This window comes from Filicampus tigris, chromosome 18, assembly GCF_054856515.1.
Source record: "Filicampus tigris isolate MCC_2025a chromosome 18, RoL_Ftig_1.0, whole genome shotgun sequence".
NCBI classification, from domain to species: Eukaryota; Metazoa; Chordata; class Actinopteri; order Syngnathiformes; family Syngnathidae; genus Filicampus; species Filicampus tigris.
In genome coordinates, this window is record NC_141234.1 from 5,687,832 (window position 1) to 5,711,637 (window position 23,806).

Sequence of the window (23,806 nt, forward strand, 5' to 3'; positions counted from 1 at the left end):
TTTGTCAGGGAGCGTCTCAATGAGTCAGAAAAGGCTCGGGAGAAAGTACTGTGGTCAGATGAAACCAAACACTTGACATCAACTGGACCCGTCGTGTTTAGTGGATGAAAAAATACGCCGTCGCTTTGAGTCAGCTCAATGTGTTTTCATAAGAATCATTACCCGGTGTTTTTCCTTGTTGATGTTGGTCGGGCGCCTTTGAATGCCACGGCGCATAAAACGTCACGTCGAGCAGAAGTACGTTCGGGAAAAACGACCCCGCCGGCGCTCGCCGCATTATCCATGTCAACGGACGCGAAAATAGGAGCGGGGTGCTCGGCCTGTATCTGACGGCGCGAGGGGACGACGCATTTCCGCTTAATGGGTCGATGCACGCGTTTCACTGCACATTACTGCTGTTTCTCCACACCTCCCTTGGGGGGGTGGGGAATGCAATCAGCATGTATATGTGGCAGATGCTTCCCAAACATGACTCCATCATAAGCATGAAATACATTCAAGGACACAGGTTGACATCTTTTTAAGGACGAGTGCTATTTATTTCAGCTTTGCGAACATGTCTTTATTCATAAATTCATCATACCACTTCCAACATAATACTACTAAAGTTCATTTCCCGTGCTATGGTTATCACTTTTACCTGTGGTGTTTTTTTTTAAGATCCTACATAAAGAGTAGATACAGCAGTTCTAAAATGCTACGACCACAGTCATAGAAATGATGCACGGATACAATACAATACAATACAATTTTATTTGTATAGCCCATTTCATAACAGCTAGAGCTGTAACAAAGCACTTTACAAACAGTAGACAATAGATAAAGACAATTAATAAATATAGATATAAATAATATAGAAGATAAATATGGCGACATCCATTCTCATTGACGTCCTTATAGTTCAGTATTATAGTGTAGTAGTTGGTGCATGGCGGTAATGCACCATTAAGATGGTTTACCAACCGCCAATAAAACCCACAGAAGAACAACAAGGAAGTACAATACATTAGGTCACATTTAGATGATTTAAAAAAAATACATATTGATATAATACATGTCATTATTAATATTATTATTGTGTTTCAATGCCGTTTCTATCATGTAAACATGTCGAGTTCATCCTCAAGAACCTGCGGGAACTCGCGCTTCTCGGACCGTCCTCTGATTGGCCGCCTGGCTGGTAGGAGGCGTGGCCTATATCTGTGGGCGTTTAACAAAACCAGCTGCCACGCCGACACCCGCGTTCATTCACTACGGATCTGCGCGGCTGACACAATCTCTCCTCGTTCGTTTTAAACCACTCTACGAATCTTTTTGTCAAGTTTTTTTTGTTGTTGTTGTTTTTTTTGTTTTTTTTTACTCTCAGCGTCTAGTTGTGATTTAATCGCCCTCGAGAGCTGCGAGTTTGCTTTCTGCACAATCTTACCGGAGCGGACGTGTGTGCGTGTCCGTGTGCGTGTGCACGCCTCGGTGTGGTCCACCATGGATTTGCTTTGGATTGTAGGCTTGCTGGTGTGCGTGTGCGCCCGCTTGGCTTCGTCCGAGCGCCACAGCGTCTTCTGGAACGGCACAAACCAAAAGTAAGTCCAGTCTACTCGTGCTGCACTTACGCACTCTGTTGTAAGTTTTTTTTTTTTTTCTTCTTTAACCTCATTTTTTTTAACAAAACCTCCTCCCTGCATATGCAATGAATTTGTGATGCGAGCAATTTGGCTGCTGTTGTTATGATAATGCAAAAAGCTGTAGGGAGCCTCCTCCTCACCCCACCTCCAGCCCGCTACCGCCCCCCGCCCCGAACCTGTTATTATTATTATTATGGCACACTTGAATCCCTTGCGCAACGTGTGATAAGCAAGGCTAGTGTATGAAAAGCAAGTTTGGAGTGGTGAAAGCTGCTTAAAAAGTGAGGCATGCGTGCTGAAGTTTGCACGACAGAGTCCTAGAAACGGCTTCACGCTGATTGATTTGGTGTCAAAGTTTTTTTGTGTGCAGTCCTTTCGGCACAATTACGTGGCTGGATGTAGTGGTTGTTATTATTAAGCACATATAAGATTGTCAAAAGAGGATTATTTGTGTGAATAATTGCATTTCTAGTGGTACGAGTTTTTGGATGGTCATTGTGGTGAAATACGAAAAAAAGAATGTGTCCGTATTTTTTGGATCGAGTTGTCGTGTTAGGTTGGAGTGAACGTTTAGAAAGCTTACACATACTGTACATATTTACATTTTAGAGCAGCAATACATGCTTCTTATGGGTCATGTGATGCACTGTTTGCATCCATGAGGAGAAATACTACAGGAGAATTCCTATTCTTTTCTACCTAGTTAATACAAAAATGACTTTTGTATTTCAGTAATTCTAGTCAGTGTTTACACTCATGCAATGCAATACTACTTGGAGAATTCCTAATTTTTGTATCTAGATAATCTTAACATGTTTGGATTGTTAAAACGTGTTATGATATGATTATTTTTGTGCATATTTGTCTTTTCTGGCAGCAATACATGTTTGTTTCATGGTACATATGATATGGTGTTACCTCTATAAGGTTATAACAGGAAAATTTCTCCTTTTCTGCATGGGGTCATAATTAACATGTCTCAGAATTGGATTATGTGTGCACATAATATATATCTGTGTCATTCATTATCAGACAGTGTTTACATTCAGGAAATAGAATACTACTAGAGAATTCCTATGTTTGTACCGTGTCTAGTTTTTAAAAGTGGATTATTTTGCGTGCACATGACTTTAAATGCAGGAGTCAGGCAGCATGTGCTTTTTGGGGATAATTATGGGTCATTTCAGGGTATTGTTTACATTCATGCAGAATTCTGATGTTTTTGTACGTTGTCATAATTAACATGTTAGGCTGGACTAAATGGGATTGTTGTGTAGAGGAGCAACCATACAGCATATGCCTTTAGTCGGGATAATGACATGTGTAAACAGTTCTGGTGGTGTTTAACTTTTACCTGCTCGTACACAATTGGATTACTTTGCCTAGTTTTTCTGACAAAACGCAGTCATTTCCCAGAGATAATGATGTGCACGTGTGTCATTGCTGCGCTTCATATTTTCAGCGTTACAAATCTGACTCATAACATTTTGAAATATCTTTTGCAATATCCTCTTCGCTTGAAAGCCCCCCCCCCCCCCCCCGCCACCTGTATGTGCTCCCACCAATAACCTTCAAATCAAGAGCTATCACTGGAAGACGCGAGGGGGTGGTTGTTGTGGACGAGGGGGGGAGGGGGGTGGATTACATGGCTGTCAGGTTGATGCGGGGGTGGTCATATTTCAGGTGACAGGGCGAGCAATAATGGCGGGCGACAGACAGCGAGTGGGTAACTCGAGGCCTGCCCTGCGGGTCAGCCTCTGTGGGTGGGGGTAAAAAGGGAGATGGATGACAAGGTGGGTTAGGGCTGGGGGGGGATCGAAGCCCAAACTGCTGCTCCGAAGAAGTGGGGGTCAATTAGAGCTGTGGGGAGTAAACAAACGTCTTCCCGGGGTTTCGCAAACCTTTGGAGCCGTGCACCCACTCTAAAAAAGTTCATTGAAAATATCATTTGAAGTCGTGCAAATCTGAGCAAATCATGTCACAAAAATTAAGAGATGTACCAACTTTCTATCTTTCTGAATTTTCTAATCCTAGTTATCAAATTGATTAGACTGTTAGCTAACTAACTAGCCATTTTAGTATCTTTTTTTTTTTTTAATCGTTGTCAAATTTAGTTTTGCCACCCAAAACACAATTGATCATTCTGATGCAGTTATTGAACTTTGACGCTATCAACTTAGTTGTCAACCGTGTAGCAATCTAGCCAATTTGCTAGGTGACGACCACAATTTCCAAATTCTAGTCTGACTAGCTTGCTTGTTAGCAAGCAGTCTTTGCAGTCTTTCAGTTATATAACCTTCAATTTTGCCCACCTCTGAAAAAATATGGATCATTTCTAAATTATCGACATAATGCATGCTAGCTATCTAACTAAGGTACCTTGGTTACGGTAGCTATCCAATTTACCTGCTTGCGTAATCTACCGGACTAACTAACCAATTGTCTGTAAAATTAAAATCCCACTTAAAAAATCCCACACAGTAGTCTAACCACTCTATGTCCCGCTATTTAGACGGCTTTTACAGCTTGCTATCTACAGGTATGTTAATTCCAAGATTCTAGTAGTCTATTTGAATAGTTATCGAGCAAAGTAGCTTTCTATGTCAAATGTTCAAATGGGAAGCCATGTTATACACAAAAACACATCCGTTAGTTGAGAGCTAGTCCATCACTCTTTCCGGAGAGGCAAAAGCCTTTCTGCGAAAATGTGAATCGAGTAGCAGATGGATTTTGTTTTGCTTGTGTGACTGTAATCTGTTGCCCATTTGCAACTCCCTATTTTTATTTTCCTGGATGACTGCGCTCATGTAATCCTTCGCATTCACAGAAAAAAAAAAAAAAAAAAAGTTTTAATTTGTCGCTTTTATCCAATCCGGCAATCGCGTTGCCCCTCTGACCTGTTACTCGATACAGTGAGTTGATGTCTAATCTCCCCCGCCTCCTCCCTAGTGGATGCTTTCATCCATGACTATGAGACCTGTCCTCCATCTTAACTCAGGGGTGTGGAACCTTTTCTCTATCAGTCCTCTCAGACCCATACTGCATTTCTGTCCATCTATTTTCTCCTCCTTTGTCGTTTTCTTCGTCGTCTTTTTCGTCTTCATTATTCTGCTTGCTATATAGAGTGCCTCGGAAGTTGGTCGAAGTTTGTAGACGGAAACGCAAACGGAAGCCCGTTCAAAATGATAGACGGACTGGCCTATAGGCGATTACTTTTTGTTCCGGACGGACAAAAAGAAGGACAGATGGACGGCGGGAGGGTAACAGACCGGGAAATTTCAGTAAAATGACCAAATGCTAGTTTTTAGCATAGCGTGGCGGGTCTAGAGTATAAGCCGTCACGGGCACCATGTTGCCCACTTCCCGTCGGTTTGTCCAACCCTGATTTAACTGCTGTCAGATTGATTTTTTTTTTTAATGGTCTTTGTTTCACTTCACACACGTATGCAAACATATACAACTTCACACGCACGCACTTAGACTTGTTCATTTAAGAAGCGCAGCCGCCTGGCTGGCCACAAATTGTGCGCTTGGACGCCGCCGCCGACTTCCAAGGTCGAGGCCGGCTTAATGACTACTTTTGTTTTGGGGTGAAATCCTGAATAGTTTCCGCACTTCCTGACCTTTTTACGACGTGAGCGTGCAAAGCTCTTTGTGTTTGACCAGGAACTTTTTAGTCAGCGGGCACTTGTTGCTTCCCAGAAAGACTCTGGCCAATGAATGTGTGTGCGTGTGTGTGTGTGTGTGTGGTATGCATGTACAAGTAGGTAGGAGTGACTCACCCATTCTCATACACATTAACACACCGAAGCCTTCTGAGCCCTCTGGACCGTACAGCGTGAAGCAATAATCGGCTCGTTCGCAACTTGTTTCTTTTTTCTTGCTGACAGCGCATGAGTAGCCCTCCTCCTCTTTGTACCTGTCTCTCCTTCACCCCAGAAACCTTCCCCGACCTTCTGTTCTTGGCCGGCTTCCCTTTTTTGACTTTCCACTTGCTGTTACAGTCTCCACTTTTGCCAAACACCTCGCTCTAACTCTCAGACTGCGTCGCAAATTAGCTATCTACTATAACTATGCTAGCTCATGAGCTACTGAAATTCTCCGAATCTATCTGACCAACTAGCAATTACCTTATTGAATCTATGGCAAGAAAAGTATGTATTTAAGAAGGAGAGTTAAACAGAGATTCTAGAGCTATTTAACTAGCTACAAAAACTCCCATTTTTCTGTCATCAACCCAATCCAACAAAAATCGAACTTTCCTTGATTTAGCATGTACAGCTCCGTCATGGGTAGTCATCCCTGGCAGAGGTCTGAACTCCACTACATAATGTTATCATCATGTTCTTGCGGTATCGGCTCAAACAAGGGAATTATTCCAGGTATGTTTCAACCCTGCGAGGGATTAACTTGGCATTTAACCACTCAATATGGATGTTGTTTTGTCCTTGCTCCCATACAAATTAGAGACCGGTCTTCACGGTGCGCCCCAGAAAGAAAATGCTAACCGGCGCGACTGATTGGAGGTCAGGGGTCGCCGTGTGATGAAGTGGCCCGGGCCTCTATCAATCTGTCAGTCATTCTGGCGCGGCGGTGGTCCTTGAATGCGGGGCCGCCACTCAGGGTCCCCGCCCTCTGGGAAAGTCTCATTCTCAGGCCCCTTTTTTGCCAGCTTTTTTTATCCAAACCTTACAAGCTGTCCCTTTTCAGTCTATTATTTCCGTGGTAGTGTGTGAGAGAAGGGAAAGGAGGGAAGCCTTCTCATAGGTGTGGAATTTTCTTAGCATTTTCTTGGCACCCGTAGTGATCAGTCACAAGGCACCGCCCCCCCCCTCCCCTCCCCTCCCCAGCCAAGGCTTTGCTCTCCCTTTTCAACTTCCGTCCTCTACCGTGCTCTGAAAATCCACTCTAGTACCCCCTCAGCAAATCTTCTTGATCTATTCCCTCGTATGTCTGTGGATTCTTCTTGAGTGTCTCGCCGAGGTTGAAGCGCAGATTGCCCATGACCCAAAAATCCATGAATACAAAACACTTACTTGTTTTACAAGACTGCATATGTCCATGTGTGCCTCATTCCTGTAAATATAAAAGATGAGATGGAGTGACCAGATCAGGACAACCTGTAGATCAGGGGTGGAAATGGCAAAACCGCCATGATGCGAGCATCTATTTATTTTCTCGAAAAGCATCTACAATGCGTTGGAACGTCACTCAACAACTTGTCGATACAAAAATTTAGTTTGTTGAAACTAAGTCACAACAATGATGATTATGTGAGAATCGTTACAAGAATCGGTCCATTTAAGCAAACGAATGACCATGATGAACCATCGATCTGGATTTTGTCCCGAGTCACTTCCAGTTTTACGGTGACGCATCTGAAGCGCGAGTTGAGTGGGAATGCAGTGTGAAAGCGGCTATAGATAAGGAATTTGTGCGATTTCCCAGTTGCCCCAAGCTATATGCTCTTGCAAAACACATCCCACCGTTCCGACTTGATTCTCAAGCGCCTCTTTCCCAGTTCTGTCTGAAAATTCCTCCGACCATCCCCATCTTTCACCCGCATTGTCCGCCTCGCTTCGCTTAATCTGCCTCTGCAATCTGTCTGATGAATTCAATCTGGGCTGGAGCTTGTCAAACGGATGTAATCGTCTCTTCTGGGCTCACTGATGTACGCTGTTGTTTTTCTGGATCTCGCTGGGTAGTGAATCAGGCCAAAGGTTGTTTCCTCGTCGCCGGCTTACTGTTTGGCCATTGCGAAGTCTGCTACGCGTTTCCCCTGTGAGGTGCCTGCCTTGGCTTTCCGTTCACGTCTTTTTCCCGGGAAAAGTGCGTATCCTGTCTGCGGTGTAAACAATGGTTGTTCTCACACGTTTTGCTCAGTGCGAGTCCATAAAGGGGTAGAGCGACTGTTTCCCAGGCTGTTTAAACCCCTGCCATAGATTAGCAGTGATTCATAGACATCAATTGTTTTTTTTTGTTTTGTTTTGTTTTTTTAAGATGGATGCACTATTGTCGAGCCGTGAGGGCCATCTGGAATCAACCTTCCCTTGCCGTCAGATCTGCTTCGTCTCTATTTCGGATCCCGAGTGTCTCCTCCTTGGCCCCCCCCCCCACTGCCCATCCTCTTGTCTCTTCCTTATCTAGGCACCAGACTTCCCCTTCTGGCTTGGTCCCACACAGCAAGGAGCAAGAAGAAGGGGCTCGGCTTGTAAACAGCCGTGTGATTGCCGCGCTAATCTCGAATTAGCCAGACAGGGGGATCTGATATGAGCTTGTTTTGTTGCGTAAATATGAGACATTGTTTCATTTATTGTGTCAACGTGCAGCAAAGAGCTTCTATACCCCTCCTGGCAAACTGTATCATCTCCATCTGGAAGTAAAACTCCCCTGGCTACATTTTACACCAGGAATGGAAGTCAGTCATTAGGGATGAAAAGCTTTATGGTTTACCCATAAACCCTGGTAGAATTTCTCATTGTTAGGATTACCCTGGCAGCATGGTGGACTAGACTACCTCACAGTTTTGAGGTACAAGGGCGTGTGAATTTTGGATTCGGCCTTTCTACGCATTTACGTGTTCTCCCTGTGCTTGTGTGGATTTGCACCTGGTACTCTGGCTCCCTCACACATTCCACACACATGCAGACTCCAAATTGACAATGCGATTGAGACGTCTGTACTGTATATGTGCCCTGTGATTCGCTGCTGACCAATCACCCAAATTCATCTGATTTTGGGGTCGAGCTCACCCTAATCAGGCCAAGTGCTCTAGAAAATGTAGATTACCATTTCAACATCGTAATTAGTGTTGCTACCATATTTAGTGTCACAGGATTGGCACTTCTGTTGGTGGCTTCTCTTTGTGTGCCGTGACGCAGCGTGTTAATTAGCATCAGCAGCTAGCAGGTAGGTAGGAAAATCGTTACGGAGACATACCTACAGGCGACAACATGTAAACAGATGAAACTATTGTTTAACAGATACAGATCATTATCATTCTGGCTGGCTCTTGTTATCGTTATTAGCACTAGCATGGGTAGCTAACAATTTGGACATGGGTGTTTTTCATAAGCTCCCTCCTAGCTTGAAAATCATGACGGTGATATAACTACAGGTGGCATACTCGATTCCCTGGTGAACTTGTCAGGACCGCGGGGGTATGTGGTTGGCGATGTGTCCACTGCATGCACCACATGTATGGATCCGCACTCTACTTGACAGGTGTATGAAGTGTTGCCGCCGTTGTCATTGGCAACGAAAGCTCTATGTGGCATTGGCACCGCGGCATTTTCGTGACACAGAAGTGTGACGCAATTCTTGATCCTTGACAAACGTGTCACAGATGTTGCTTAGACACCTGGGAGCTGTTTTAAATTGTTGACATAAATGGCATGTTCCCTTTTAATATTTTGAAATCTACACTAAGGAAATCATTATGCCCCAGGCTCAGTCTGTGTTTGTCAGCAGAGCAACCAGTGAGCAAGTTTTTGTTGCACCGAATCGACTCGGAAAAAATCGATATATTTGCTTCCTGAGCAATGTGATGTCAGCGCTGACCTTTTCTGCCGCAAACCCTTCTTATAAGATACAAATGTCTCCCGGGACAGTGTGTGACTTTGTTGCAAAAGAGCATGCGTATTCATCTAAGCCCCCGCAGAGCCTGTGGAATCAGCCAATTATTTCGCTGCCATCCCCAAAGCTTTGACTTCGCCTATTTGGGCCGAAGGCGCGGGCAGAATAACTGATGAACCCATCAGACAAAGGTGGAATGACAGAGAAAGCAGATTGAAATTGATCGCAGGAAGTTGCACAAAGAGCGTCCGCCAGAATATTATGTTCAAAAGGAAGTCAAAAGAGTGCATTTGTTCCCATGGCGACCACCAGGCGTATAGCCACGTCACATTGTGCGATCGCCTTTGCAAACAGTGGGCAGGAGAAAGTTGCATTTTTGGAATACCAGCAGAGTTTTGGCTTGCGATTGGCTCTGGCGGTCGGGCGTGGGGGCGCGGGGGGGTCGGAGTTGACACTCTCGGGTGGGTTGGGGATCTTGTGCGCTTATGGAGTGATGAAAGAGGGACAGCGAGTGGGAGGAGGTGAGTGGCAGTGATTGATGAAGACCAGTAACACGGCCTTCGGGACAGCACACTTTTTCTCTCAATGCGATTATATACTCACATTAAAAAAAAAAAAAAAAAAAGAAAAAAACTTTAGTCCAATAAATAATAGTTTTCAACTTTGTGTAGGTCGATGTTGCATAAACATCAACTACTGGTCCGGCAAGCATATCACAGCGGTTCCCTCGTTTTTGTAGCTTGATACGGACAAGTATTATTTTTACTTGGGTGTTGTGTAAATGTAGCCTTAGTCAATTTGCTGTACCCAGCTTTGGGCCTTACTGGTCCACTCTAAGCCCCCCCCCCCCCCCCCTCCCCTCGGCATTAAGCAGGGTCTGGTGCCACTCAATGGACTGAGCCTGGCTTCTGCTCCAGCCAGTAATCCAAGCTCGGATGAGACGATTAGGTGGTCCCCCCCCCCCCCCCCCCCCATCCCCCTTCGCTCCCCACCTACATTCCGGGTTCACTCATCCGCAATGTAGGCCAGTCACCTTTTCAATCACATTAGTGGCGTGTGTAAAAGCCCGCGGATGAAAACAATCATGTTTGTGTGGTCGGTGGCCTTCAGATTAATAAAAAAATAAGAATCGATCCAGCCCGCCTGTAGGATTCTAGCCCCTGTGCAAAACCCTCGGTCGCTGACTCCGCATTTGTCCGATCGTTTTTTCTTTTAATCGTCCGACATTCCGCCGAGTGCTTGAGTGCAGAGATGAGAGGCTAACGGATGGATGAAAGGAGTTGGAGAAGAAAGCCGAACACTGGCCGGAGAGATTAAAGAGGAGAGATTAGAACTCTCCTGAAGAAAACCAGTAAATCATGAATTCCTTCTTCCTTCCGCACTACACAAACTAAAATCTCACCAGGACTAAATATCTAAAATCTTAGCAAAAGTAATGTTAGCCTGATAGCATAATTGCGAAAGTTTTCCAAAAACAAGAAAGTCCAATGAGTCTAGTTGCCTCTATTCAACCTGAACAGATCTGCACCAATCTACCATCAGTCTGCACAGACAGAAAGAAAAAAACGTTTTATTTTGAGCAGGCACAGAGCTATTTTTTAACAATTGATATTGTGTTCCATAACTTCAAAAATGCAGACAGTTATGCTGTTAGGTTAATTATATGTGTATAAGGGCCACAGTGTGGCACTAACTCCTAGCAAGGGGGACTTACTCAATGCAATTTTTCATTTTTGCCTTTAGTATCGGTGGTTGGTATCGGCATCCTTTATGAGTACCCGTTAGCTTGAAATAAGGCTGGTTTCGGCCTGATATTGATTCCTGGTATCGGGACTCGCCCATCCCTAATTCTAATTTCTTGATGTTGTTACTGGTTATGATTAAGTTTATCTTAAAAAAAAAAAAAAAAAGATTCTGTTTAAGTAGTACAAAATAACCCTACTTAGGCTAGTAGCTATGGTTACATGTTTTAAGACATCTTGCCAGATCAAATTTGTTGTACTGTCAGGTATTTTATCTTAAATCATAAAACATTCCTAATTTTTTTTTCAACCCATATTTAGCAATGCATCTGTTTGGTTATGACCGAATTTGCGCCCCACACTTGACCACCTGACATTACTTTCGCTTTATTATGCAGCTTATCATGGCAAACGCACACGCACACACAGAGCGAGGGGCTTTACAGACACACATTTGTTAGCTTAAACCCTTTGGCAAAAAAAGCTAAGCCGCCCCTTTTGAAGTGCGCTACCCCGATCAGTTAATTAAGATGATGATGCGGAGTGGCTCAATGGCGAGGTGTTACGGAAGAACAAAAGGCAGCCGGGTAATTAAACCTATTTTCCATTAATAAAAGAGAAATGGGGCGGGGGGGTGCCTAGCTAGACAGCCTCCCCCCTGGTGTGGAGTCAATATATGAAACAGTGGCTATTGATAACAGTAGCACTCACTCACAGACGTCCCACAGAGAGAAACTTCAAAAGCCATCCCCAAACCTAAGCCCTTTGACCCCCCCGCCCCCCTTCTTTCCACAGCCTAAAGGGGCTGGGAAGTGGGCATAATTACCCCCCTCCAGGGCAACTTTAATACCCTTTTTTGTCTTTTAATTGCGCCCCCCTTTGGACCAACACATTGGGACCATACTGCAGCCTGTCGGAAAGCAGGCATAGCTATGGGGGGGGGGGAGGGGGGGGATGTTTGTTTGTGTTCATTATTTGCAGGGGTGTGGATGATAACCTTGTCAGGCAGAGAGCAGACAAGAGTGTTTGCTCAATGGTGTTATCGATTCAACCGGGATTGAAAGCGCCGGCGGTCAAAACACTCCGACGGGGTAAACAGAGCGTGGCGGATAAGTGGCAACGAGGCCGAGGCCCGAGCGAAAAAGGATCATTACCGCATCCCGTCTTAACTTTGCTACACCTATCATCAACACGTCCCGAGTCTCCGGCCAGCTAATCTGGTCATCGGGCGTGAAGGGAGCGCAGTCAAGCGGCTGGAAGGAACTCAGAGTCCGGGGGCCCCCGAGCGCCGGTTTGGAGCCACGGCGTCTGTGCTCGTCGGCAGAGGGGGCACCCCCAGGAGACCTCTGGCAACTAAACAAAAAACACGAGCTAACGAGACGCAGGAGCCGTGCGGCCTTTGATAGCCCGTCCAGGCATCTGGAGCGTGTCACACAGGCGCAAACGCTGGCTGCCCCCTTGGATATTCCACGAGGAAAAACTGGAAAAGAATAAACATGAGGCAAGAAAAAGCATATTTCTTAGAGGGTGGCTGATTTTGAAGATGGTAGAATGAGACACGAATGGAGGTAAAAATGTAAAAATACCACAATGTTTAGAAATAAGCAATCATATTCAAACTCATGTTAACGCATTCACTGCCATTGACGGATTTACTTGTCTTTTCACAGTCCAGTCATTCAATCTCAGAAACGTATTTATATTTTCTTTTTCTAAACGTTACAGTAAAAGACGGTCAGAAAATGTCTGGCAGTGAATGAGTTAAATGGCAGTCAGCACACACCTGCCACCATTAAAAGTGCCTCTAATTAAATCCAATCAAACTTGAGATGTTCGAGTTAGCTTTTCCTGATATTTTATTAGTGTTTTATTTTGCTTTAGTGCCTTTATTTAGTTACGATAACTTTATTACAGTTACTTTGCTTCAGTTATGAAGTAACTTTTTTATTTTATTTACTAACTGCAACTAACTAATTTAGTAACTAGACAGACTTTAAATATTTACACAGCACACACCTTAAACTAAGTTACTAGTTACTTAGTTGCAGTTACTTAGTTATATCTATGTAGTAACTCTAACTAATATACTTTGGCTAAATAATTGGACAGACTAATATTCACATAGTACGCACTGGGTTACTACTACTTAGTTGCAGTTACTTTGTTACAATTATTTAGGAACTATCTGAGTAATTTTAACTATGTAACTGAGTTACTAAAGCACTGAAGTAAGCAAAAATGTAATGAAAAGCCTAACTGTAACTGCAACTAAGTAAATAACTCCCAGGCTTTAAATATGTTAATAAGTTACTTTCTACTGAGGTAAGTTACTGTAACTGAGTTACTAAAGTAAAGTAAGCAATGAACATGATTTCAGGGACCCTTAAGTAATGGTGAAAATATATGCTAAAGATTAAAAGGATACAGGTAAAATATGTAAACAGAAATGTTGCGACAAAAGATCAAGTTGGCCTTGAGTAGTTTATGGTGTTTAAGATCGAAAGATCTTCATGACGATAAATAGGACACTGAGTCAAGTTTTTGGCCTTGGCGGCGGTCTGCGCGCTACTATGTGTTGGATTCCAGTTACATATGGTCCTTATAGCAATAGTACCTTGGACTTTTGCAACAGTTCCTTTGAGGTTTTCTCTGTTTTCAGACTCGTACGGCGGTCTGGATCAGATGTTCTCTCGGGCTCTCGCTTCCACACCCCCTGCTTCATCCAATCACCCAGGGACTCATTTTCAGTCCCCAAGCCTGTTCTGGACGGCTCCAAAAGCTCTTTTAAGATCTAAAGACGTGATTAATTTGCTCTCCTACTGGAGCGTTGACAAGCCGGCCGACGCGTATTCATTGCAAGAGCAACAGAAAGCGATCTCGGTTGACCGTTCCCGGTGCGTGTTGTGTAAATATTTCAAGTCTGTCCAATTTCATCCGACCTGGCGATCCAGTACAGTAGGAAGACGGTAAACTGATAGGCATCGCTCGACAAGGGAGAGTGGGAGGTGTATGTGAGGGGTTCATTGTGTGTTAATGGTCGGTGGCTACTGCTTGAGGTTGTTGATAGATGGGGCTCGCTGGGAAGAGCGCGAGGCTCCGCTTCCTCGCAACTGACAGATGACGGCCTGTGGGAGGAAAGCAGCAGTCTCTCCATCAATGCGAAGGAGGAAGCCCCAAATACCTCCCGTGACAAATGCACGCAGATAAACACATCATATCTTGGCAGGAAGCGGCCGAGCAAAAAATGGTTTTACCTTACCCGCTGTCCACGCAGCTACTTTGTCTCCTTTTGAGGCAGGAAGCCGAGTTGACGTGGTAAAAGTGGGTGGAGGAGTCCAGGGGAGGCAGACAGTCTGACTCTTCGTCTTCTCGCCTTGCCTGTTTGGAAGGAGAGGGAGCAAGGCAGGAGATGTGTGGTGTTTGGACCTCGAGAAAGGCTTGAACCTTCTTTGGTTAGGAAAAATCCACAAAAAAATGTTATTGAAATGCTAAAGTCTGCTAGCTTAATGCGAAATGCCCTTGACAGGATACCAAGTGCCATCTGTGTGGTGGTTGTAACATTTTACGCAAACTAATATTACTGCAGGTTAACCTTCACTTATATAGTAGTTGTGAAACTCCTCTTCACTTGTACTATACTGCCCCCGGTGGCCAATTTGCACACACCAGAAAGAGCGCAGTAAATTAATCATGATGATGATTATTCAAATGAAGCATTAAACCATGCTTCTATCATGTACACAATCATGAACCTATGTTACATAAATGTATTCACCCAATCAATTTTTACCCTCACATGAATCTCAGCAATAGTATTAGCTAACTTTGCCTTAAAAAAAAAAAAAAAACACTATTATAAAATGATGCTAGTTCACACCTAGCACTTCACTATTAGCCATGATGTTATTTAGATTGGCATGCTTGCTAGTACTACTCTTGACAAGTCTGATTTGAAGGTAATTATTTACTACGACAGAAGTTTATGTAACATGGGTTTATGATTGCGTACATGCAAGAAGCATGGTGTTGATGCTTTATGATCCTAAGAGCTTTGTTGCTATTACAAACCTTTTTTCAAGGAATCAAAAAGTGCTAGCGCGACACTAGTACTGTTTGACTCGACTTTGGCTGATTTGTCTTTCTAATGAGGACAAAGTGCGAACTAGTAGAAGGACCTTAAGCTGCATGTTATTGATCGTCTCCCTTTTCGTGTCCAGGTTTCTGTGGGACGACTACGCGGTGGAGGTGCGGCTCAACGACTACCTGGACATCGTGTGCCCGCACTACCCGCAGGGCGAGGTGCCGCTGCTGGACGCCGAGCGCTACGTCCTCTACATGGTGGAGCGTGAGGATTACGAGTCGTGCAAGCCGCAGTCGTACGATCAGATGCGCTGGGAGTGCGGCCACCCATTCGCGCCACACGGACCCGAGAAGTTTTCCGAGAAGTTCCAGCGCTTCACGCCATTCACCCTCGGGAAGGAGTTCCGACAAGGGGAAAGCTACTATTATATCTGTAGGTGACATTACGCGTTTGTAAAAGTGAATTCTGTTCAAATGGAATGTTTTTTTTGTCTGACATTAAAACTCAATTATTTTGAAACATTTTTCAAAACAAAAATTAAAGAATAAATGAAGGTAAGATTAAAAGAAGTTGATGTTTCCAGGGCTGCTCCAAATGTGTTCAACATTCAACAATTCAACAGAAAAAAATCAAATAGATTGAGGGATGGATGGATGATACACAATGATAAATCATTTAAAAAATAATTTTTACCAATTTTGAAAATTTGAGTGTGTACAATTCAATGGAAAAATAGATATGTCAAGAGGAATATGAAAAAAATTAAATAAAAATGTACAATTGACTTATCTTAAAACAAAATTTAAAAACACTACTGTTTAAAAAAAATCACGAAAATGTTCAGAATTTGAACCTGCATAATTAAAAAAAAAAGAAACACTTAAAGGCATAAAAAAAAATACGAAATAGAAAAACTTCACTAAGCATTTCAATCACAGCTGAAACAACAATAGATCATTTCAAAATGCTTCACCCACCCCAAAAAATCAAATCAAATCTATACAATTCAACTCAAAATAACCATGTTTTAAGAAAAAATAAATCAAATTGGCTTAGTCTAAAACTACCGGTAATACTTTAATGATAGCTTCCAGTCTTTTGGGGGGTCTAATTGTCGCCTGGCTTATCCCTATTCCTTGAAAGGGTGCTCCAAAGCTGTCAGAGTGTGAGGGCACAGCCCCCTTCAGGACACTCCACATATTTCCAATCAAATTTGGGTCAGGGCTCTCACTAGGACCCTTCCAAACCTCAAAAAGTCTCCAGTTTTTCCAAGCTTAACTCTACGTTTATCAGTACACTCCAAACATCCCACTTGGCTCTGATACGTTAAGCCCGAAAGTGGGGTGTCGGCTCCCCCGACTGTAACCGCACGCATGGAGTCGGGTTGTCGCCCCGACTGAGGCTGTAATTAGATAAGCGGCGGGGCAAGGCGCTCTCTGCCTCGTCACAGATGGCCTCCTAAAGCTTTGTGTCTCAGTGCGGGGTGTGCACGCATGCACGGGATGGATTAAGAGGCCAGAAGAGGATAAGTGCATTAGTTTGGATGCTAACGCATGTGGTGCGTTTTTCACCCCCATCCAGCCAAACCTTTACACCACCACGGAGAAGAGTGCCTGCGGCTAAGGGTGGACGTCGTCGCGGCCGACGGTGAGAATTAACAACGCCCACCATGGCGGATTTCTCGGATGGTGGGATCATTTATTTCTTAATTTTTCATTTGTCTTTCCGTCGACTGATCTCAGGCTCGCAGGAGGCCCGGGTGGCTAAAGGAGGCACGGGCGGGGACGCCGTGGCAGCTGGGGGTGGGGTTCACAACCCATCCAACAGACTGCCTGCAGGTATGCTGACCCACCCTTGCACGAATAGTCAATATTTGGGGTCGGTAATTACATTGAAATGCCACAAGATGGTAAAACAGAAAGGATCATAAAGCATCGACACCATGCAGCTGGCCTGTACACAGTTATTAACTTTGAAGACGCCATTTGTAGATGCGATTATGCAACAATTTCACGGCAAAACTAGCGCAGCGTGCTAACATCACGCTCGTCTTCTTGTGTCTTGTAGCCGACGACCCGGTGGTCAACCTCCCCGAGGTGCGGAAGAGCGTACGGACCAACTCGGCGGCAGCGGCGACGTCGACGTCAATCCTGTCATTGCTGGTCCCGGTCTGGCTATTGCTCTTGCTGCTCTGAGACCACGCCCACAGGCCTTTTCTTTTTTTTTTGTGGGACCACAATGAAGGGACAGCCTGCGAGGACGAAACCACTGACCGCCTGAGCTCAGCTCTGTGGCCGGCCACAGGGCGAGACGGGAGGACAAAGAATAGACGGGACTCGCGTTAGCGCGAACAGGACGAGAAATTGGGACAAATGCTATGAAATTGAACCTACTGCCCTCGGAGCCAAAGATTGGTCGTCTCCTCCATCTTGTGCCCCCCCCGCCCGAACAAAAAAAAAAAAATCCACCCCTGCCCGCCTGCCAGTTTCGCGTTCTGTTTGTGTGTTGTTGTTATTTTGGTAACAGTGACATTGAAGCGAATTTTGTCGGGGGTGTTTTCTTCGAAATGTAGCATTGACGGACTGTTGTCATGGCAACCACACAAGTACACACTGCCATTGGAAAAACTTATGTACATTCTGTGAAGATAATTTATGACATTGCATCGGGAGGTTTCCTGTATATACCGCGAGTGAGTGAGTGTGTTGTGTGAAAGGGGGGAAGTTGTGCGACAAAATGGATTCGTGCCGAAAGCAAACACTGACTTGTGTGTTTTTGTATCCCACAGGGAGGCTGGTCTTCTCTGTTTGTTCAATCTCATCTCACCCCTCTAAAAGACCCCCCCCCCCAAAAAAAAAGATAAAATCCAAGATAGAATTCAAGCTATAAGCTAGGACCGCATTCAATTTGGATGATTGGAAAAGACAAAGCACAACAGTGTGACGACAATTGCAGTCTTTTTGTTGTTGTTGTTTTTGTTGTTTTTTACTGAAGCAATTTTTTGTACATATGTAAGTAAAACAAGTGTATGATATGTAAATACATAGAAGATTATATAAAAAAAAAATAAGAAACTTGTTTGATATTACTAATGTGAAATTTTCATGTGGAATAAAAGAAAATATTTTGGGGAAAACCAAAAGAGATAAGTTGTGACTTTTTTTTAATTTCAAGTTTAACCTGTATGTATTTATTTTGAATTTAGTAAAATAATTGAGTTAGAGGTTGATCTCAATCCACATTTTCATCAAAATTGTGAAAATTATTGTTACTTTTATTATGCAAATAATAATCATAAATATAATTTGCAGGTCAAACTACAAGCACTGAAAATATTGCTTCAAATACACATTTTTGGATTAGGTCTAATATTTTGTTCATTTTAAGTATTTTTTTTAATTATTTTATTGGAGTCAATGTTTTATATTAGGAACTATTTGGATTTCTTTGTTGAAATTCATTTGTACATTTGAATTGGTTATAATCTTACTTCTTATTGTATAAATTGATTCAAATTGTGTTTTATTTACTTATTGATCATAATTTTTTTGACTGATTTATGTCATATTTTAGACATTTTGGATTGATTTGTTCTTATTTTTACATTTCATAATATTTAAAATGGTTAACTTACTGGTTTTTGTATAATTCATGTTTTATGTGTACATGTATTCTCAAAGGTTTATCATTTTCATCGTTACTTTTTATTTTATAGATATTTTTTATCTATTATGAAATTATTTTTTATAGATTATACAGACAGATCGACACTGTGGGGCCTGCTCAACTGTGTAACTTACCTTTTTTTTTCAATTTCACATTTTCATTGAGAAAAATGGAAGAAGCCGGATGACTTTTATATTGACGCCTTGGCGGAGGTCGGCTCAAGTACTAAATGTGTTCGTAGCCCGTTGGCCTTAATGTGACAGGACTGCTAATCGGGTTAGCAACAACGGAGGCGTGACGAAGCTGCAAGGTGACAAAGTTTACCTCCGAGAAGTTTGCCTTTTGCCACTTCAACGTGTGACCTCAAACATGACCTTAAGCCACTCACTCACTTACTTGTCCCCGCCGTTGTCTTGTCACGTCGTCCGTTCTCTTTACGGCCGTGACAGTCAAAACAGCTGTAGCAGCAAACACCGGTGCCGCTGCCTCTCAGCTACACCATGTTTTCAAAGTTGGGCGGCCGGGGCGGGGGGGCGGCGACTACAATATATGACCACAATAAATTACAGCTGGCCTCTTAACTCTTAAGTTTTCTTTTTTGCTGTTGTTGACTCGCTGGTCTGAAATGCCAATCTGTGCAAATGTACAAAAACAAGCATGGAGATTTTCAATGCAGCACAAAAATATGAACAGTGCAAGAGCACGTCAGGGGCAACGGCTGAGAAAAGACGCATCGTTAAGCGGACATACGTAATGTTATATCTGACAGTTGAACTTGCTGAGTGTTCTGGCAGCCATTGCGGCTTCACGCATTCAGATAAGTAAAGGCAACTGTTGGCGTACAGTACGGAGAGCCACTAGAGAGTCAGTAAGGCTGAATGAAATCCCTCGATGCTTTTGGGTTCCTGTCCTCTTTTTGTTCTCGTTTAGTTGCACTTTTTTTTTTTTCTTTTTTTTCATAAATATATTCTCGTCACTTTCCCATGCTGTCATTTTCACCCTTGCCATCAAATCTCCTTTCAGCTCACCAGCGGCCTCCTTCTGTTACGAGATGGGATTTGAGGTCTTTGGTTCGTGCGTGTCGTTTCTCTGCAGCAAAATGATAACCTATCATTTCTCTGAGTCTCGGCCGGTCCACTTGGATTTGCTCGCAGCCGTGTCACTGAGACGCTCACGAAGCGTGTCACCGGGGGATAAACGTCACTATCACCGGGGCCTGTGTTGGATCTTTTGGTCTGCTATTGGAATCAGCCTTCCTGGTCTTCGTCACTGTGGGGGCCTACACATACAGTATGTATACATTAGAGGTATTCGATACCACATTTTCTCATACCGATACATGTTGAGTAGTAATTTTTAATTTTTTTTTTTAATTTTACAGAATCCAAGTACATTTTGTTGGAGCAGACCTAGAGGATTTTTGGGCTGCTCGCGACTAATTGAATCGCGACTCTTGGAATTTAAATCCGCCTTTGTTGCTTGTCTGAACGGTTTGAATGTGTTTGTGTTTTAACAACATGTGGCGCAAGTTTCCAAAGACATTCTTGTAGGGGATCATGTCACTTGTACTATTTATGGGCAATTTTGTAAAGCCACATGTCAGTAATTTAATATTTATGTCAGTATGTTTTGATTTTAGGTTAGGCTCATGTCCTTGTGGCAAGTCTTCATCGAAAACAATAAGACGAAACTTCATCAAAAGATGCAAGCTCACTTCGTAACTTTCTTGGAATTTTTAATAAATATTTTTATATTCGTAGCCATCATACAAGAGCTAAATAAAGAAGAAATTACATTTGATTTTTGAAGCACCTTGAATTTTGGGGCTGTTTTTGTGTTTAATTTTTTTGCTATATTTAATATGTTTTCATTTGTTTTATGAATGCTACTTTATGAATTCATATTTGAGACTGCTGTCATCTGTCATGTGTTACATGTGCTGCTCTGATGTGGAACATGTTGTCTGCTTTATAGTGTAGCTGACAGAAAAAAAAACTGACCCCTTCACCCTCCCCCCAAAAAAACAGATGGACGTCTTCAAAGTAGGACGAGCGCTTAATGATGACAAGAGGGCAGATGAAATATTTAACGCCGCTGTCTACCAAAGGCCTTTGGTGCCATTGTTGCCAGAGTGGTAGATTTGCCGGGTAAATAATAGGTTGCCTTTTGCGCCCTCTGCTCTGGCAAAAGCTTGGATGGCGAGGGGGGTACACTATGGGCAAAGTAGTGCTGCTGGCGCGCGATAGCCAACTGCTTTTATTGTCTAAGTTACGGGAGCCCGTAATGACGCCTTTGGCTCCGGCTAGCCTTTGTTTACGCGCAACGGGGGGCCGCGCACAAAAGAAGCACTCCTTGCCAGAATCAGATTAGCCTACGGCTACACGCGGTACGTTGCTAACCTTCTCCCTCAGATGGCCCACCAAGGCCGCGTGGGAAGGCAGGAAACTGCTGGATGATGTACGTTTCACCCTGTTAACCGCGCCCGCTCTATGGGTTAGCGCCACAGGACCAGACCACGTCATTTACCGTAAATTTGGGCCGTAAAACATAAACTGGTGACAATATGACACAGTGACGCTTACTGTAAACACATAAAACAAAAGAAAATTAAATGCCGAATATTTCAATACAAAACTGTGCAATTGAACCATATAATTTTAAAAGGTCCACTCGCCTACATCGTGCATCGAAAACAACCACATAAACTGGTGACAATATGACACAGTGACGCTTACTGTAAACACATAAAACAAAAGAAAATTAAATGCCGAATATTTCAATACAAAACTGTGCAATTGAACCATATAATTTTAAAAGGTCCACTCGCCTACATCGTGCATCGAAAACAACCACATAGCTTTGGCCTAACGTCTCTTTGCTTAATGCTAATTCACAATGGGAAGCGTCAAAGACAGGGTAACGAATAGCATCTATGTGGTGGTGTTATAACGCTGTGGCGAACAAGCGGCAACACAAGTAGACCGGCAATAAAACAATACAGTAAGTATTCTCTAGTAAGGAATCATATTTGCATTGTCCAATCTTTCCTTATAACAGAATTTCCTCATGTGGGAAACGACTTCGGTACGTCCTGTATGAACGTGCAAGTATGTTAACAAAATACATGTGTAACCACACAAGCAATACAATGCCCAAAAAAATATATTTTCCCCCAAATTTTTATTAAACAAAAACTAAACTATAAAGTACAGATATATGAACAAAATACAGTACAGTATAACAAAGATGGTCCAAATACTGTTGACAAAATACTGTAAATACTGTCACACCAATGCAGTACAGTACAGTACTTAACTACAGTAAACTGTATTGTATTTTAGTGTTTATTTTTCCTAGACTTGTGAAAAAAATGAGTCTATTTTGAGTTGTTGTGTTGGCTTCATTCAATTGCAAGAAACTGCCCCGTCGATCATCACTGATGTTGACGGTTCTTGGGCATACAAAAGCATTTTTGATGCCATCTCCATAGCTCTCTTGCTGGACGGCGGCTTTATATCAGGACTTTTCTCGTAGATTGGTTACGGGTTCCGGATACCGGAACTTCCGTTGTCAGGAATCGATCGTTAATGTAATATAGGAGTCGAAAATTGAATGCATACATTTTTTTTCCGGGTGAGGGAATTTCCGTTTGACAGAGGTCCGTAGGTGGGAATACTTACTGTACTCCCAGGCGCGTATTCTTTATCTTCTGTGACGATGAGCTAATGTTACTGCGACTTACTGAGGAGTTGTGAGCATCTCTATGTGCATTCCAGGAGGAGCAGCACAATGTCCAGTGAAGTGAAGCAAAAAAGGGCTAAGTCATTCGAACGTATTTGGTAAAGTCGTTGGAACTTGCACATGCGCAAGTCAAGACCTCGTGGCACTATAGGGAAAAATGCTATGCTTTTAGCAATTAGCATATGCTCTACCAAAACGTTTGAATGACTTAATCAATACATTTGAACAAATAGCCCTGTCAAAAATGTTTACTCCACATTGACAGTTCCACGCTTCCATACAAAAAAAAAAATCACAAACTTTTTGGGATGGAAGGCTGGAACAGAGGCATTTCCATTCATTAGGAAGAACACGAGACACAACATTTAAATTGTGCAGTGAAGAGTCAGTACATATGCATTTGTCTATTTTGCATTGTCGCCCATCTCAGTTTAAGCCCCGCCTTCTTGCACTGGTAATGCAATCAGTGAGCTCTTCTAAGATGTCAGTCATTATAGATGAATTTTATAATTATGCAGTATATTAATTTTTGCTGACTTAAGTAATTTGCGACATGTATTAAAGGTCACATTTTAGAACTCTGCAATTGTCTAGGTCAACTGAACTTAAAAGTAACAAAGAAACAATTACAATGTCAGTCACTAGCAATATAAACTGCACTTTGGGAGTAACCTTTGTAACTACACAAATGTGTAACATTCCATCAACAGATGTCGGCTAAGCTTGAGCTGAAGCACGCAGACGTGCTGATGCAGATACTTGAGGTAAAGAATAACAATTGAAGGAATATAGACTTAATTGAATGAGCTTTCTAGCAGAGCTGCAGGGCACACACGCACGCACACACACACAAAGATGTGTGGTTGAACACTGACAAGCAAGAACGCACAGCGGTTACATTGCATTCTTTTAGAATAAAAGCATTCTCGAGCAGTTATTCCCAACCACTGTAACGTGAGAAATTACCCACTTTCACCTATAGTATTTACCTGAAATAATATAACTTTATCTATCTATGCCAATGACGTATAGTGACAGCAAGAAGGCACAATTAACATTTTTTATCATACACCAGATTAATTAATAGATTATTTTTGTGCTCACCTAGATTGTATCTCAAATCATAATCCCGCATTGAAATAAAATAATTACATCTGTTACAACCTCCCACAAAAAACACAATTATTTAGAACGTTATTAATGAATGGATTTTTTTGGGGGGGGGTTGAATTGCATCTTCAATAATACCACATACTGTTGATGATGATGGGTACATTAAAACAAACTGATAACAACGACGACTTGTGTCAACATGTGATTGAATGTAGAAACTAGAGACTAAAAGAATGTGAAAATGGAACTTTTCCACCCCTCTGTAT

At 42.9% G+C, this 23,806-nt stretch overlaps 1 protein-coding gene across 1 annotated transcript; it reads left to right on the plus strand.

Annotated features, from left to right (window-relative positions):
• Window positions 1-1,259: 1,259 nt before the first annotated feature.
• On the plus strand, window positions 1,260-18,162 carry LOC147132165 (ephrin-A1-like). Its single transcript, XM_086015527.1, has 5 exons — window positions 1,260-1,580; window positions 15,157-15,452; window positions 16,602-16,667; window positions 16,763-16,858; window positions 17,088-18,162. Exons 1-5 carry the CDS (start codon window positions 1,483-1,485, stop codon window positions 17,213-17,215), a joined length of 684 nt encoding a protein of 227 aa, XP_085871653.1. The 5' UTR covers window positions 1,260-1,482; the 3' UTR covers window positions 17,216-18,162.
• The last annotated feature ends 5,644 nt before the right edge of the window (window positions 18,163-23,806 follow it).

Excerpts from the sequence above, each read along its gene's own strand:
- LOC147132165 (XM_086015527.1), top strand. The coding sequence starts at position 1,483 with ATGGATTTGCTTTGGATTGTAGGCTTGCTGGTGTGCGTGTGCGCCCGC. Across the intron at positions 1,581-15,156 it reads TGGAACGGCACAAACCAAAA|GTTTCTGTGGGACGACTACG; the intron begins GTAAGTCCAGTC and ends TTTCGTGTCCAG. Across the intron at positions 16,668-16,762 it reads GGACGTCGTCGCGGCCGACG|GCTCGCAGGAGGCCCGGGTG; the intron begins GTGAGAATTAAC and ends GACTGATCTCAG.